Here is a 15,100-nt window from a genome sequence, read left to right as displayed (position 1 = left end):
TCAGTCCCTCTTAGGCAGCATTCGAAAGGGGGACTTTCTAACATCTGTAGACCTCACAGAGGCATACTTACACATCCCTATCATTCCCGGCCACCGCCAGTTCTCAGGTTCAGTTACATGGGGCATCATTATCAATACAGGGCACTCCCGTTCAGGCTGTCATTGGCTCAAGATATTTTCCAAGGTCCTGGCGGTCTTAGCCGCACACCTGAGGTTGATGCCGATTCGGGTGCAATGTTACCTGGATGACATCTTAATACAGTCGTCTTCTTCCTGGGGGGCTCAGTCAAACCTGAGACTGGTGATCGAGGTCCTGCAGAGTCACGGCTTTTCGGTCAACTTCAAGAAACGTCAAATGGTCCCATCGACCAGATTGCTCCACTTAGGAGCCATAATAGCCACAATAGAATGCCAGGTTTATCTGTCCCAGGAACGCAGGGACAGCATACAGGACCTTGTTCTCAAGGTCTGCAGGGACAGGACTCTGTCACCTTCCGGTCTCTCCAGGCTTCTGGGAAAGATGATATCATGCATCTCGATCGTTCCCTGGGCCAGGTTACACTCATGGACTCTCCAGTGGTTTCTGCTTCCCTACCAGAAGCAGGGTACCAGCATTTCCACCCGAGAGGTAAGGATTCCCACCACAAATCCTGCGCTCACTCAGATGGTGGATCTCTCCCGCCATGGCCAGAGGATCTCTTTTCAAGGAGTCTGGTCAGCTCACAATCACGATGAATGCCAACCTGTTCGGCTGGGGAGCACACCATCAGTCACAGTAGGCCCAGGGACATTGGTTTCAGTCAGACCTGATGCACAATATCAGTTGGCTGGAACTCAGGGCCATACATCTAGCCCTCCATCACTTCCGTCACAGCATTGCAAGACAGCATGTGTTAGTCCTCATGGACAACATGGCGGCAAAGGCCCATGTGAACTGGCGGGGGGGTACCAGACCCCTTGCCCTTCTGACTGAGGCCCAGCTATTGGGTTCCTGGGCAGAGACCAACCTCGCCTCAATCAGGGCAGACCACATCTCGGGAGAGGCAAACACAAGAGCAGACTTTCTGAGCAGGTCAACCGTGGACCACTCAGAATGGCGTCTGAACCCAAATCTATTCAGGGAAATCACCCACAGATTCAGTCTCCCCTTCATAGATCTATTCGCCTCCCAGGCAAACACACAACTCCCGCGATTCTTTTCGCGCTTCCCAACTCAAAGGGCAGAGAGAGTAGATGCCCTTTGGGTTCCATGGCCGGAAGGTCTCCTCTATGCCTTCTCCTTTCGAACCCCTCAGTTCGTGCGACATGAGATCCTTATCCATCAAGGTTGCCTTCTTGGTAGCCATCACTTCAGCCTGACGTATTTCTGAGATGGCAGCACTCTCAGTCAGGGATGATTTATGTATTTTTCACCGGGACCGTGTTACCGTTCATTTAGACCCCACTTTTGTTCCCAAAGTCAACTCTCTGTTTCATAGGGCTCAGGATATCGTTCTCCTTGATTTCTGCCCTAATCCTTCCCATGATCTGGAACATCAATGGCATTCCCTGGACGTACGCCGGGCTCTCTGTTATTATATCAAGCGGATGGCTCCCTTCCGCAGCTCTGAGGCACTTTTTGTCTCATTCCACCCTTCAAAGGGTCGGAAGGTCTTGGCCTCCACGATCAGCCAATGGATAAGAGCCTGCATTGCGGGGGCATACCAGTCCGATTCCTTGCCGGTTCCATGTCGTGTCACCGCCCACTCCACGTGTAGTGCAGCCACATCTGCAGCTTGGTCCACGCAGGCTTCCATTGAAGAGGTGTGTAGGGCGGCCACGTGGTCTTTCCCTTCACCGTTCATCTGGCATTACAAACTGGACAGGTATGCATCCGCCGAGGCCTCCTTTGGCAGGAGGGTTCTGCAACAAGTGGTGCCACATGACATGGTTCCAAACTTGCCCACTTCCCTCCCGTAAGGACAGTGGGCTTTGGTATGTCCCATTAGTGGATTATCCATCTCCAGTGCTGGAGAAGGGGTGTTGTCTTATCTGAATGCCTTTTCTCAGCACGGAGATGGATAATCCACACCCACCCATTTAGGTCCTTAGGCCTAGGGTTAGTTTCTGTGAGCCAACATGTCATGCCGTTGCGCCCTCGTTGAGACTGGGAAAATAGGCCCAGGACAGGCGTGGCAAGTTTGGCTGACTTGATCTGATTGGGTAGGAGGATTAAGTTAACCCATTAGTGGATTATCCATCTTCGTGCTGAGAAAAGGCGTTCAGGTAAGACAACGCCCCTTTCCTTCAGTGGAGTACTAAGTGCCTGGAAAAAGAAAGCTGACAAATCTCTATTAGGGCAACTTTTAAGTAATAAACTTTTAATTTTTACCTTAATAAATAATAAGGTGGAATACTTATTTTGTACATCAGAAGTGGTAACTAGTTCAGTTCTATTTTTTTCAAATATTTTATAAACCTATTTGTATTTGCTATAAGATAATCAAAAATATTACCTGCAAATGTCATTTATAGTAGGGTGGTACTTTAGCGCCTGGCAGGTGGTACGCGACCCCTAGCCAAGTGTAGTGAGGGAGGGAACAAGCTAAAGCAGCGCCTTGCAGGCTTGGAGATCAGCTGGAGCTGCAGGGCTCCGCAGAAGCCCCAGCACCTGGGCCCGTGGCTGCATGCTGGTTGGACATTCCAGTGCACTGGGAAGAGAAGAAGAGGAGGGCAGAGAGAGGAGAAGCTATAAAAGCAGGTTTTGGCAAGAGAGGGAGAAAAAACAAAACACAGGGAAAGAGAGAGAGAAGAGAAGAGGCTTTTGTTAGCGAAGTGTGAGTGAAAGAGAGTGTGGGGCTTTTGCAAGCAAAGAGTGAATGAGAGCAAGAGAGTTTTTACAAGCAAAGTGTGTGTATAAGAGAGAGAGAGAGAGAGAGAGAGAGAGAAGCTTTTGCGAGCAAAGTGAGTGAATGACAGAGAGAGAAGCTTTTGTGAACAAAGTGTGAGAGAAGCTTTTGCGAGCAAAGTGAGTGAATGAGAGAACGAGAACTTTTGCGAGCAAAGTATGTGAGTGAGAGCGAGAGAGAAGCTTTTGTGAGCAAAGAAGAGAGCAAGAGAGAAGCTTTTACAAACAAAGTGAGTGAATGAAAACGAGAAAAGCTTTTGCGAGCAAAGTGTGAATGAAAACGAGAAAAGCTGAGCAAAGTGAGTGAATGAGAGAGCGAGAGAAGCTTTTGCGAGCAAAGTGTGTGAGTGAGAGCACGAGAGAAGCTTTTACGAGCAAAGTGAGTGAATGAGAGTGAGAGAAGCTTTTGTGAGCAAAGAGTGAGGGGGGTTGCAAGCAAAGGGTGGGAGAAAAAGGGAAAAGTGAGGGGAAGAAGGGAAAAAGATAAGAAAAGGCATTGACTTCTGACTTCCACTGTTGTAGTAGGAAGGAAGCATTAATACTGAACTTCAACTTTTTATTTTTCCATAATATTATAAACCAGCCATTTTTATAACAACAAATGAATCTAACCAGTAAAGCCCAAAATCCCCGTCCCTTTTTTTAGTTATCAAATTTTTGTCACCTTGCTAAGCACTGGTGGTGCTAGAATATTGTCATGTCCTAAAAGTGGTACAATCTGTGAAAAGGGTTGAAAAGCCCTGATTTATAGTATACTTTAAATACTTCTGCTTTTGTTAATACCTTACTAACCTTTGGCTAATGTTCTGGATTTACTTACCAGACTGGTTGGGCTAGGAATCTGTACTAAGACAAAAATGTGATTATGTGTATCCAGATAATAACTTGTAAGTATATCAGTATTTTGGGGCATTCATAAATCAAGCATAGATTTAACAGATCACTGCAATTTTCATCAGCTCAAGGGTAGCTTTGAACTTTGTCCAGCAAATTGGGTGGCTAGAGTTACTTCATTTAATCCAATCTTTTTGTATTAATGTATTTTATTCAGTCCCAAAGGTGCTCTTCCAAAGGCAACTGGACTTTGTTTTTCCTTGAAGAAGTTTCACTTCTCATCCAAGAAGTTTCTTCAGTTGGATAAGAAGCAAAATGTCTTTAAGGAAAAACAAAGTTCAGTTGCCTTTTGAAAAAGCACCTTTGAGACAACCATGACCTGGATGACTGAGAATCTCCATAGACATGTACCTTATTCAGATAGATTACAGTTAAATTATGTACACAGCCACCAATCATTTTTAAAATAATTAATTATTAAAGTAAAAACTCTTACTCTCCTTTGCAGGTTAGAAATCTTTGTTATATGGTAACAAAACGAGAGAAAATGAAGCACTCCATTTGCAAACTCCAGGAACAGATTTTCCATCTCCAGATGAAACTTATTGAGAAAGATCTTTATGCAGGTAACTTTTCCTATTGAGACCTAGAAAATCTGTATTATAAATTCCGTTAGGGAATTTTATTTTCTTTATTTACTATATTTTTAAAGAGATTAGACAAAGTACTTTTAGAAAACTGAAAGAAGTAGTACTATCTGACATTCGAAAGTTTTGATGTATTTATTTTGCTTTGGGCAATGTGTGTAATTAGAGCAGTGGCTTCTGTTTTCCAAGAGTGGAAAACTTTCCCACGATACTTAACTCCTACCTGCAAAAAATGGATTCTAAAAATATTTGGACAAGGAATGCATTGTTAATCTGGAGACTAAAACTCTAAAGAAAATTAAGTCGGTACAAAAAGAATATAATATCAGCACCACTTGTATCTCTTTCAGCAGAACATTTTAGAATTGGAGAATATCAGATTGAAGGCCCTCTCTTCATTACACACTTACATTTCAGAATCTATGCTTATAATAAAACATTAATAGAGGTTTATCACATTTATACGTAAATGCAAATACTTTTATCACAATAATCCAGTTCCATGAATATAATGGTAACACGGATCAACTCCTTTAATTTTGTGATTTGGACAAGAACTTGATAATGTGGTTTAACTGACCTTGTATAAGCCAACTATATAACATCTCTAAAAAGGAACATTAATCAGAAACTCTAACCAAATTTAGTAATAGTTAATTTTTGTTTGTCCAAAATGGAGCAGGGGGTTGGACTTGATGACCTCCAAGGTCCCTTCCAACATTATTATTATTATTATATTATTATTATTACTATTATTATTATTATTATTATTATTATTATTATTATTATTATTATTATTATTATTATTATTATTGCTAACCTTGCAGGACCCCTATACTAAAGTTTTAGAGATGACATCTGGTTCATTAGCAGTTTAGTAACCGTTGTGTTGCCTTTTTTACATGTACTATGTTGTTAAAAAATCAAACTTTAAATTATTGTAGTTTTTTTTGTTCCTTTGTGCTTTTAGTATTATCTTTAAATTAAGTTGTACTTAATATACAAGGAATACCTTCCAATACATAATAGTCTGAATGGTCTAAAGTCAAGATTTTAAACAAACATGAAATCAGTGCATATCCTTGAAAAAAATAATACAGTACACAATTGCTAGTTTACAACTTGTACCTTTTTTGTTGTTTTCAAGAAAAATGCAGAACCCAAAACCTAAGCTGTATAACATCCAGAATGCCCATCTTCAAGATTGCAACACCAGGAAAAAAATGATATTTTGATGATAAATATATAGTCTTGCAGGAAAAGCAACTGTTATTCTTGTGGTATCTTTGTAACATATGCTTCTGTGGAATACAGTTAATTCTCAATAATGGGCTGAGAATGAGACACTGGGGCCAAACCATTATGAAATGCAGAAGTATATCCATTGTAGCACTGTGACATTTCTGTTTATATCCCAAATGTACCCATGATAAAAACATCTGACACCTCTTAAAACTGTTAAATTAGACTGGAACAGCTAGAAAGATAATGTTGTCAGAGTGATTACAGCTGCGAATGGGTTATTCTATTCTTATCTTGTAAGCACTGGGGATTACACATAGAAATGTCACAGCCTTACTGCTTGCATTTCACAGACACACTGTTTACAGTGTTGTCAAGAACTAGATATACTTTTCTGCTAGAAAAGAATCATAAAGTTTTGCCTTTAATAAAACTAGCCAGAAAGTGCTTACTTTTCTTATTTAAAAAGATGCCCATTACAGTAAGCTTTGTAAATATTTCTTCACTTAGATGATAGACAGACCTTGCTTAAAGTCCACTCATTCAGTGACCATTTGAAGTTATGATGATGCTGATCAAGAAGGACTTAACAACAATTATTTGTAATAGCAGCCATCACAGTTTTTCCACAGTCACATAATTGTGATTTATGCACTTGGCAACCAGCTGGCAGTTGCAACACTGCAGTCCCACCATGGTGTGATTGCCATTTGTGACCTTAACTGTCAGCTTCCAACAAGCAAAGTCAATGGAGAAGGTGGCAGGAGATTGCAAATGATAATTTGTGGATGCTGTGTCTGTGCAGGATTCACCTAAAAATGGCAACCAGAATTATAGTTGTAAGTTGGCACAGTCAAGTGAAGTTTCACCTTACACTTGTATCAACGGCAGAGTCTCTGGTCCCAATTACCATTGGTAATCGAGAACTACTTGTAACCCAGAATTTGTTAAATTTCAGAGCTACTGTGAATTTTATTATTTGTTCTATGCTGTCTTGTATCTATTAATTTAACCCTGTTTATAACAATGTCTGATAGGACAACCCCTTTTTGCTCTTTATTCACATTTGTGAAGTAGCATTGGACTACTTTTGAAGGAAAACAATTGTGTGCATGGTTGATGTTGTTTTCCTTTTAACCTACAAGGGAACACTGGAGGGTTGCCACTGAGGGGGATGAAAATATCATGTATATGCATGGATTGTCACCAATATATTCAATTTAATGGTTTTCCAGTGCACATTTTTTGGTAAATATAAAAATGTAAGACGTATCTGTAATATAAACTTACAAATTAACCTTTTTAAATGAAAAGTACAGTCTGTTCAAAAGTTAGTACAATGCCATCTGTTTAAGAATTCAGCAGATGAACTTCAATCTTACCCTTTTCCTAATGAAGGCTTGACTTCAGTGCAGCTTGGCTTTCAAAAAGAGATGATATTTTTTTAAAAAGATCAGCATCAGTGATGAGCCATGACAGCTAAGGGGGATAGAAAAAGCATTTTGTTGAATATTAGTCGAGGCTAAAAACAAGCTGTAGATGAACAGGATTCCTGTCGGGGGGGGGGGTTGGGTATAGGAAATTGCTGACCTATTCATCCTTTTCTGATCTAGCACTCCCTCCCCTCCTTCAAAATATGATTGATTTCTGGCAATACCTGGAAAAGTCTATTTTCTTGGCTGGAATTTTTGGATGTGGCTTATCAGTATCTGAGAGGGCTGAGAAGAAATGACTGACCAAACGTACTTTTTTGATGCTTTGTGCCTAAAGGGGGAGGGGAGTGCAAGAATTCATGGTCTTCAGGCAGACCATAATTGCAATGTGAAGATCATAAGTCACTTTTTCCAGCTACATCTCGTCCTGTTAGTCCTATAAGATAGACCAGACTAAAAATCTAAAACTACTTTCCTGGATCATGGATTGCATTTCCTTCGCAAAGGACTCTTGGCAAGGGATGGGCTGCACCTCACAAAAAACAGGGGAAAATGTACGCGGAAAAAGACTGGCCCAATTCATCAGGAGGGCTTTAAACTAAAATTGAGAGGGAAGGGTGACCAATCTTCAGAATCTCTAGAACCCAAAACCAATCATAAATCCCAAGAAAACAAATCAAACAATGAGGTGGACAGAGATGGGGAAAAAAACCTCAAACAACATTCAGGAGGTACAGGAAACATACCACGCACAGGCACAAAAGCCTTAAATGCTTATATACAAATGCTCAAAGCTTGGGGAACAAACGGGCAAACTAGAAGCAATAGTACACGAGGGTGGGTATGACATAGTTGATATTACAGAAACCTGGTGGGATGAAACCCATGAATGGAATGGACTGATGGATGGATACAAATTGTTCAAAAGAAACAGGTCTACAAAAAGAGGAGGGGGAGTTGCACTATATGTAAGAAAACACTACATATCTACAGAAACACACATGATCAAATATAAAATCTCTCCAGAATGCATATGGGTCAATATAAAAGAGAAAAACAGTAACATTACCAGAGGTGTATATTACAGACCACCCAACCAATCAGAAGAAATAGATGAACTCTTTGCCAATCAATTAACAAATGTATGTAGCAAGTATACCACAATAGTAATGGGAGACTTCAACTATCCAGATATCAACTGGGAGACAAACTCTGCAGCGAGCGAGAGATCAAACAGATTCCTAACCAACCTAGCCGACAACTTTGTCATCCAAAAGGTGGAGGAGGGAACTAGACGTAAAGCCATACTTAATTCTAACTAATAGAGAAGAAGTGATAGAGGGAGTTGAAGTTGCCAGAACCTTGAGCGAAAGTGATCATGTCATACTGGAATTTAATATAACACAAACACTAGCAACAAAAAATAATCCAACCAGTGTCTTGAACTTCAAAAGAGCTGACTTTAACAAACTCAGAGAGAACCTAGGAAAGATCCCAGGAATGAAAATCCTAAAGTGGAAAACAACCCTAGAAGCGTGGGAAACTCTCAAAAATGTGATCATAAAAGTCCAGACCAGCACAATACCACTGAAAAAGAAAAACAAGAAATTCAAGAAGAAACCAGCATTGCTGCACAAAGATCTCTTTGATAAACTGAAAGACAAAAAGGACAAATACAAAAAATGGAAAAAGGGGTACATAACTAAGGCCGATTATCAGCAGACAGCCAGAACATGTAAAGATGAAGTCAGGAAAGCAAAGGCTCAGAACGAACAAAGACTTGCAACAGAAATCATGGATAATAAAGTTTCTTCCAACATATTAACAACAAGAAAAAAGTCAAGGAAACTATAGGTCCACTAAAAAGAGAAGATGGCAAGGAAATAACAGGCAACGGAGAAAGCAGAGCTGCTTAAATCATACTTTACATCAGTCTTCAAACAAAAAGAAACCATAGCCCAACATACCAAAAAAAAAAAAAAAACACTGCAAAAGATAAATTAGAAACAAAAATTAAAATAAGCAAGAAAATGGTAAGAGAACACCTATCCAACCTTAACGAATATAAATCACAGGGGCCTGACAGGTTGCATCCCAGAGTTCTGAAGGACATGGCAGATGTTATCTCAGAACCACTGCACCACATCTTTCAAAAATCCTGGAGCACTGAGGAAGAAGTACCTGAGGATTAGAAAAGAGCTGATGTGGTTCCCATCTTCAAGAAAGGGGGGAAAACCAGACCCAGGAAACTACAGACCAGTCAGTTTAACATCAACACCTGGGAAGATTCTAGAAAAGATAATAAAAAAACAGATCTGAGAATAACTAGAAGCAAACAAAGTTATAACTAGTAGCCAGCATGGGTTTGTTAAAAACAAATCATGACAAACCAATCTTATTTCATTCTTCAACAAAGTAACTAAACTAATAGACCAGCGAAATACTGTGGACGTAGTATACTTAGACTTCAGTAAGGTATTTGATAAAGTAGATCACAACCTACTCCTTGGTAAGCTAGAAAAAGGTGGAATAGATAACATCACCACCAGATGGATCTGTAGCTGCCTGGCAAACCGAACTCAACGAGTAGTCCTCAATGGCACTACATCCACATGGAGAGAAGTAAGCAGTGGGGTACCACAAGGTTCTGTCTTAGGCCCAGTACTCTTCAATATCTTCATCAATGACTTAGATGAGGGAATTGAAGGGGAACTCATCAAATTTGCAGATGACACCAAACTGACAGGAGTAGCCAACACCCCAGAAGATCAATTAAGGATCCAAAAAAATCTTGACAAACTTGAACAATGGGCCCCATCCAACAAAATGAGTTTCAATGTGGAGAAAAGCAGTTTTACATTTAGGCAGGAAAAATTAAAGGTACAAGTACAGATTGGGCAAGACCTGGCTTAAAAACAGTAACTGTGAGAGTCCTAGTGGACAGTCACTTAACCATAAGCCAGCAGTATGCAGCAGCAGCCAAAAAAGCTAATACATTTCTGGTTTGTATAAACAGAGGCATAGAATCAAGATCACGTGAGGTATTAATACCACTTTATAAAACCCTAGTAAGACCACACCTGGAATACTGCAGCCAATTTTAGTCACTATATCACAAAAAAGATGTTGAGAGTTTATAAAAAATTCAGAGAAGAGCAACTGAGATGATCAAAGGCCTGGAGACTAAAACATACGAAGAACGACTGCAGAACTTGGGTTTGGCTAGTCTAAAGAAAAAAAGAAATAGGGGAGACATGATAGCAGTATTCCGGTATTTGAGGGGCTGCCACAAAGAAGAAGGGATCATGTTATTTACCAAAGCACCAGAGGGCAAGACAAGAAACAATGGTTGGAAACTGATCAAAGAGAGAAGCAGCCTGGAATTCAGGAGAAACTTCTTGACAGTGAATCAACCAGTGGAATAGATTGTCCCCCAGAAATTGTGGGCGCTCCATCACTGGAGAATCAGTCACTTGTCTGAGATGGTATAGGTTCTCCTGAACAGGGGGCTGGACTAGAAGACCTCCAAAGTCCCTTCCAGCTCTGTTCTATTTCTATTTCTATTCTATTGGAACATTTATAGTATCTTGCAAGTCTGAGTGTGTCCCTCCCATAGACACACACTTTATTTTCATACAAATTAGGGAGGTACCTGTCTGAGACATTTACTCAAATTAGACTCTTGGAATGGTCTCAAGCCAGGCTGTCTGATCATTACCTTAGCAGTTCTGTATGCCCTCTGCAGGTCCTTAATGGGGGAATGTGGGCAATGAAGGTGGTACTGTGTTATTCACACACTGCCCTGCTGCTTCACAAGCTGCTCTGGTTCCCACTTGGTTTCAGGATTTGGTTATGACATACAAAGCCTGTCATGGCATAGGGCCTGGCTATCTGAGAGATTGCCTTGATTCAGGTATCTGTGGACATCCTTAGCCAGCATGGGTAGGGGATGTCCACTCTGGGCCTTATCAATTAACGAATGTCATCTTGCACTGCTCAGGAAGCATGCCTCTACTCTGTTGCAGTTTCTACCCTCTAGAATGGTCTCTCCCAGGGATTCGTGTAGCACACACCCTTATGTTGTTCAGGAAACGATTGAAGAACTGGTTATATAGGCCTTGAGGAGAGGAGGATTATGGAACTGTTTTGTTTGGGTTTGGTTATTTTTTTTCTTGCTTGCTTTGATTTGTTTTGATTACTTTACTCTTCTATTCTATGGGAGTCCAGTGATCTATGAATTAAATAAAGCTATGTATGGCTGACAAATCACTAAAATATCCTTATAATTGGGAGGAAGAAAGTTGGTGGCTGCTACCTCTTTGACCCCTCCGCACTTAAAAGAGTTGCACTGAAACTGCCCAACTGGTGGAATTGCTGCCAGCCTTGTGGCTCTTCTGTACCCTTCCCTGACGTACGTTGGTAAAATGCAACCAGGAAATGCTAGGAAAGCTGCAACTTGATTGGCCCAACTCCACTTGCCTGCATCTACAATGGCATGCCTGGCTGGCCACACCCAGGTCATACCACCACACCTAGAGAAATCTAGTTTACCCTCACATTTGCCTTATCAAGGATGTGTCTGTGTTCATAATTAGCCAGCTTAACTCACTTAGACCCACTTATCTGAGGGGACAGGGTGAGTAAACAGAAGAGAATAGAGGATTTGAGCAGAAGTAGAAGTATCATACGGCCAGCTTTAGTAGCACCAACTGCTACTGCTTTAAGCTTATTGAAACATCCAGCTGCCAGGACAAGAGTGACAGCAGGCAATAGCAATCCCGTTTGAAAGACTGCTAGAAATTCAATTTGATGCTTAACAGCCCTCTTGCTTAGAGCTCACCTAGAGTTGGGTCTGGAGCCTGGCAGCAACCCCATTTCACAGCTGGTGCAAACAAGCAAGATTATACCAACCCCCACAATAGGCAAATAACACTAATCGAAGGCCAGGATTGAACTTGCATTACCATTGGAGAACTTAAAGGTCCAGAAAATATTAAGAGCCCGAGGACTATTACTTGGATATTAATCCTATTCAAATTATCCAGAATAAACTGTACTTAACAATAGACACTGGAGAAAACGAGGCTACAAGCTGTATTGGGGACATCTTGAAACATAATAAAGATCTTTAAAGTATCCACTTAGTCTCAAGTCATAATGAAAAGAACCCACTCACAGTAATTACCCTTGGCATTAATTGGACCTCTGGGAACAAGAGATAATTTAACTGCATATAGCTTGCTCCATCTCAAAGATATGGGCATTTCATAATAACCTTTTCTTCTACTTCATCTGGTCTGGATAACTGAGCATCCATTAGTCAGAAAGCCCTTATCCAGTCTGTGACATGGTCAACCATAAATGAGTGCTTATAAATCATAATGTGGCTAATCGAACAAAAAAGATCATGTCTTAAAGTATCTCATTAAGTCATTATGTGGAGTGTTTTAGTTGGTATGTTGGATAATCATAGCTGTTGCTATCCTGTTAATTATGTTTTAGCGTGTGGTATGTACAGCCTCTGACTCTTCCACCTATACTGGCTTGATTGCAGATTTTGATTTTGTGTTTGTGTGTTTCACAGAATTTACACAATAGAGCATGTAAGCAAATAAAAGCATTGGTTATGTAAGATGTGGTGGTGTTCCTATGCTTTCCGACATATATATTATGCATAAGTCTCATTTAGATTAAAAGCACACTACTGTGAGTATGCATAAAAAAAAAATCTCCACCAGCTGATATAGTAGTTATTTCTGCCAAAATAAACAGTCAGGAAGAATGTTGCAGACACACATGTGATTCGCATGGCAGCTTCCATGCTGGGTTCATAATTAGTCAGATTCTTCAGTGCAGGTGTCTTGTTTGGGGGGGGGGCAGCCAGTGGTTCATACTTGCCAAAAAAGGGGCTGAGCTGACTGAGTTTCATTTTTCTGTCTGAGCTGAAGTTGAGACGTGATTGCTAGCCTCAGGAATAGACATCCACAAAACAAAGGTATGGAAGAAATCCATTTTCTACTGGAAATGTTTTGTTGTTGTTCCTGTTAAGTCAAATGGTACTTTTTCCTGAGCCTTCTGCACCACCCTGGGAATTTCCAAGGAGTATCCACTTCAAGTAGTAATCAAGTACAACCCTAATAATTTTTTCAAGACCACCAATGTGGTCCCATGTTCTATGACTTTGAACCATAAACTTGGCATTTAATATTTAGGCCTCCTTCTGATCTCGCCTTCTATAATCAGAAAGAAGCATTTTAAAGCTGTTTTTTGTCATTGTAAATTGTAGATTCATTGTTTTTGCTCTGTCACAGAGAAGACTTTCATTCAACCTTGTCTTCATGCTTTGTTATATGCTAGATAAGCGAATGCCAATTATTTTTATACCTATTTTCTGTTCAGAATATCATTGGGCAAGTAACTATCGATTTTATTTTTTCATATAATTCTGTATTCCCAGTGGTCACAGGACTGTTAAATAAATTGAAAGTATACATGGAACTTATATGTTGATCTTTTGAAATGCAGCACAGAACTTCTTTTTGTCCAAACCACATTGCTTTCTTGGAAATGTGTTTAAATTGACCTTGTTTTTCTGTCACTTGTGGTTTCTTTGAATATTTGGCTTGTAAAACATAAAGTTACAGAAATCTAAACAGTATAACTTTATAGTCACAAAATATAATTTATTTTCCAAAGCAGGGAATTTGTATATGTGGGAATAGCTATGAATTAGATGCTTTCCAGGTAATCTCAGAGTTCAGGTTGGTTCATTTGGGAGCAAGCATATCATAGGGTATTTTGAACCAAAGTTTCTTAGCACTGTAAAGATGTTTAGGATTTGAATTGAACCCAGAAATATCAATAGCTTATGCAGTTGAAAAAAAATTGGAATCCATCCTATTTGGCCCTTCTGCTTCAACATCCTATTTAGCAAAGGCTTAGGAAGATTTTCCAACAAAAGGAAGAGAAAGTTCTTCCCTTGAAAAAGATATGGACAGATTGGAAGACACAGGGCATATATTTTCCCTGCTTGTTTTTCATCCGTTTTGAAAAATGGGAATTTTTTTAAGGCTGTTCTGGGAAAGCTTTAAAAATTGGAATAAATCCTGAAACATATTATTCCTGGAGTGTTAACTATCACAACTAATACTATCACAACAACTATTACAACTGATTTATTGAATCGGAATGTTCCAGTAAATATTTTTTCTTGTTGGAAACATCTGTAAAGGTATTTTTAAAAGACCCACTTTTTCAAGGAATATTGCTTGATGTACCATTCCATGAGTTGTGGCAAAAACAACTTCATGAGCCTCGTTGATTACTGAGTCTGCCACTGTCTGCTTTCCTTCAAAAACATCAGATGCACCGTGTGACGTGCCACATAGAGCCAACACTGATCCTCATGCGTATGCCTCTTCAGTGGTCTGCACAGAAGGTTGGGACTAGCAGGATGATTAAAAGTTGTTTTCCTCTGAGAGCGATTGGAAAATACATTGTTTTGCTTCTCAGTTTCTGAGTGGTGTATTTCACTCATCGTCTTTGCTACAGACTGGGGGATATGTCATCTGTAAACCAGAAAGTAGCCTTTTCTGTCATGAATCCCTCCAGATGTTTGGTTTTATAATACCCATCCATCAATCCCAAGCTGCCCTAGAGAGAAAGATGGGAAATATGGCTGGTTTCAGTGCACCCTGCTCCATATTTCTTGTTTTGTTACTCTTATATTACCAACAAATTCAGAACCAAAGTGGATAAAGAAACACAGATCCATTATTGAATGTTTTGCTTCTAAGCGCTGGCAAATAAGCATAGGAGGCCAGGGAAGAAGGAGCAACCCAGGTCATTAACCCTTTTCCCATGCCATTTTCCTGATGAAAATTGCTTCTCTCCAGAGCTACCGTTTTCCCTGCTCTGTTTCCAGAGAGATTCTGAGTGGTAATCAGCCTGCGTATATACATTTCTGTAATGGGACAAATAACAGATTTGAGGCATAATTATGCTCAGGAAATGGATCAGGGAGTAGAAACACTTTCCCCTCCTCCAGTGCCACTGAA

General features: G+C 40.2%; 1 protein-coding gene across 3 annotated transcripts in view; it reads left to right on the top strand.

The window, feature by feature from the left end:
- JADE2 (jade family PHD finger 2) overlaps positions 1-15,100 on the top strand; it is a 227,688-nt gene that overhangs the window by 197,633 nt on the left and 14,955 nt on the right. For all 3 annotated transcript variants that reach the window (XM_039334885.1, XM_039334884.1, XM_039334883.1), the window contains exon 10: positions 4,230-4,347. In XM_039334885.1, coding sequence (XP_039190819.1) covers positions 4,230-4,347 — 118 coding nt within the window. The remainder of the gene's footprint in view (positions 1-4,229; positions 4,348-15,100) is intronic.

This window comes from Crotalus tigris, unplaced genomic scaffold (assembly GCF_016545835.1).
Source record: "Crotalus tigris isolate CLP2741 ecotype Arizona unplaced genomic scaffold, ASM1654583v1 scf7180000017638.2057652, whole genome shotgun sequence".
Lineage (NCBI taxonomy): Eukaryota > Metazoa > Chordata > Lepidosauria > Squamata > Viperidae > Crotalus > Crotalus tigris.
The sequence above is the reverse complement of the archived record's forward strand: the minus strand, read 5'-3'. Positions and strand labels throughout refer to the sequence as shown.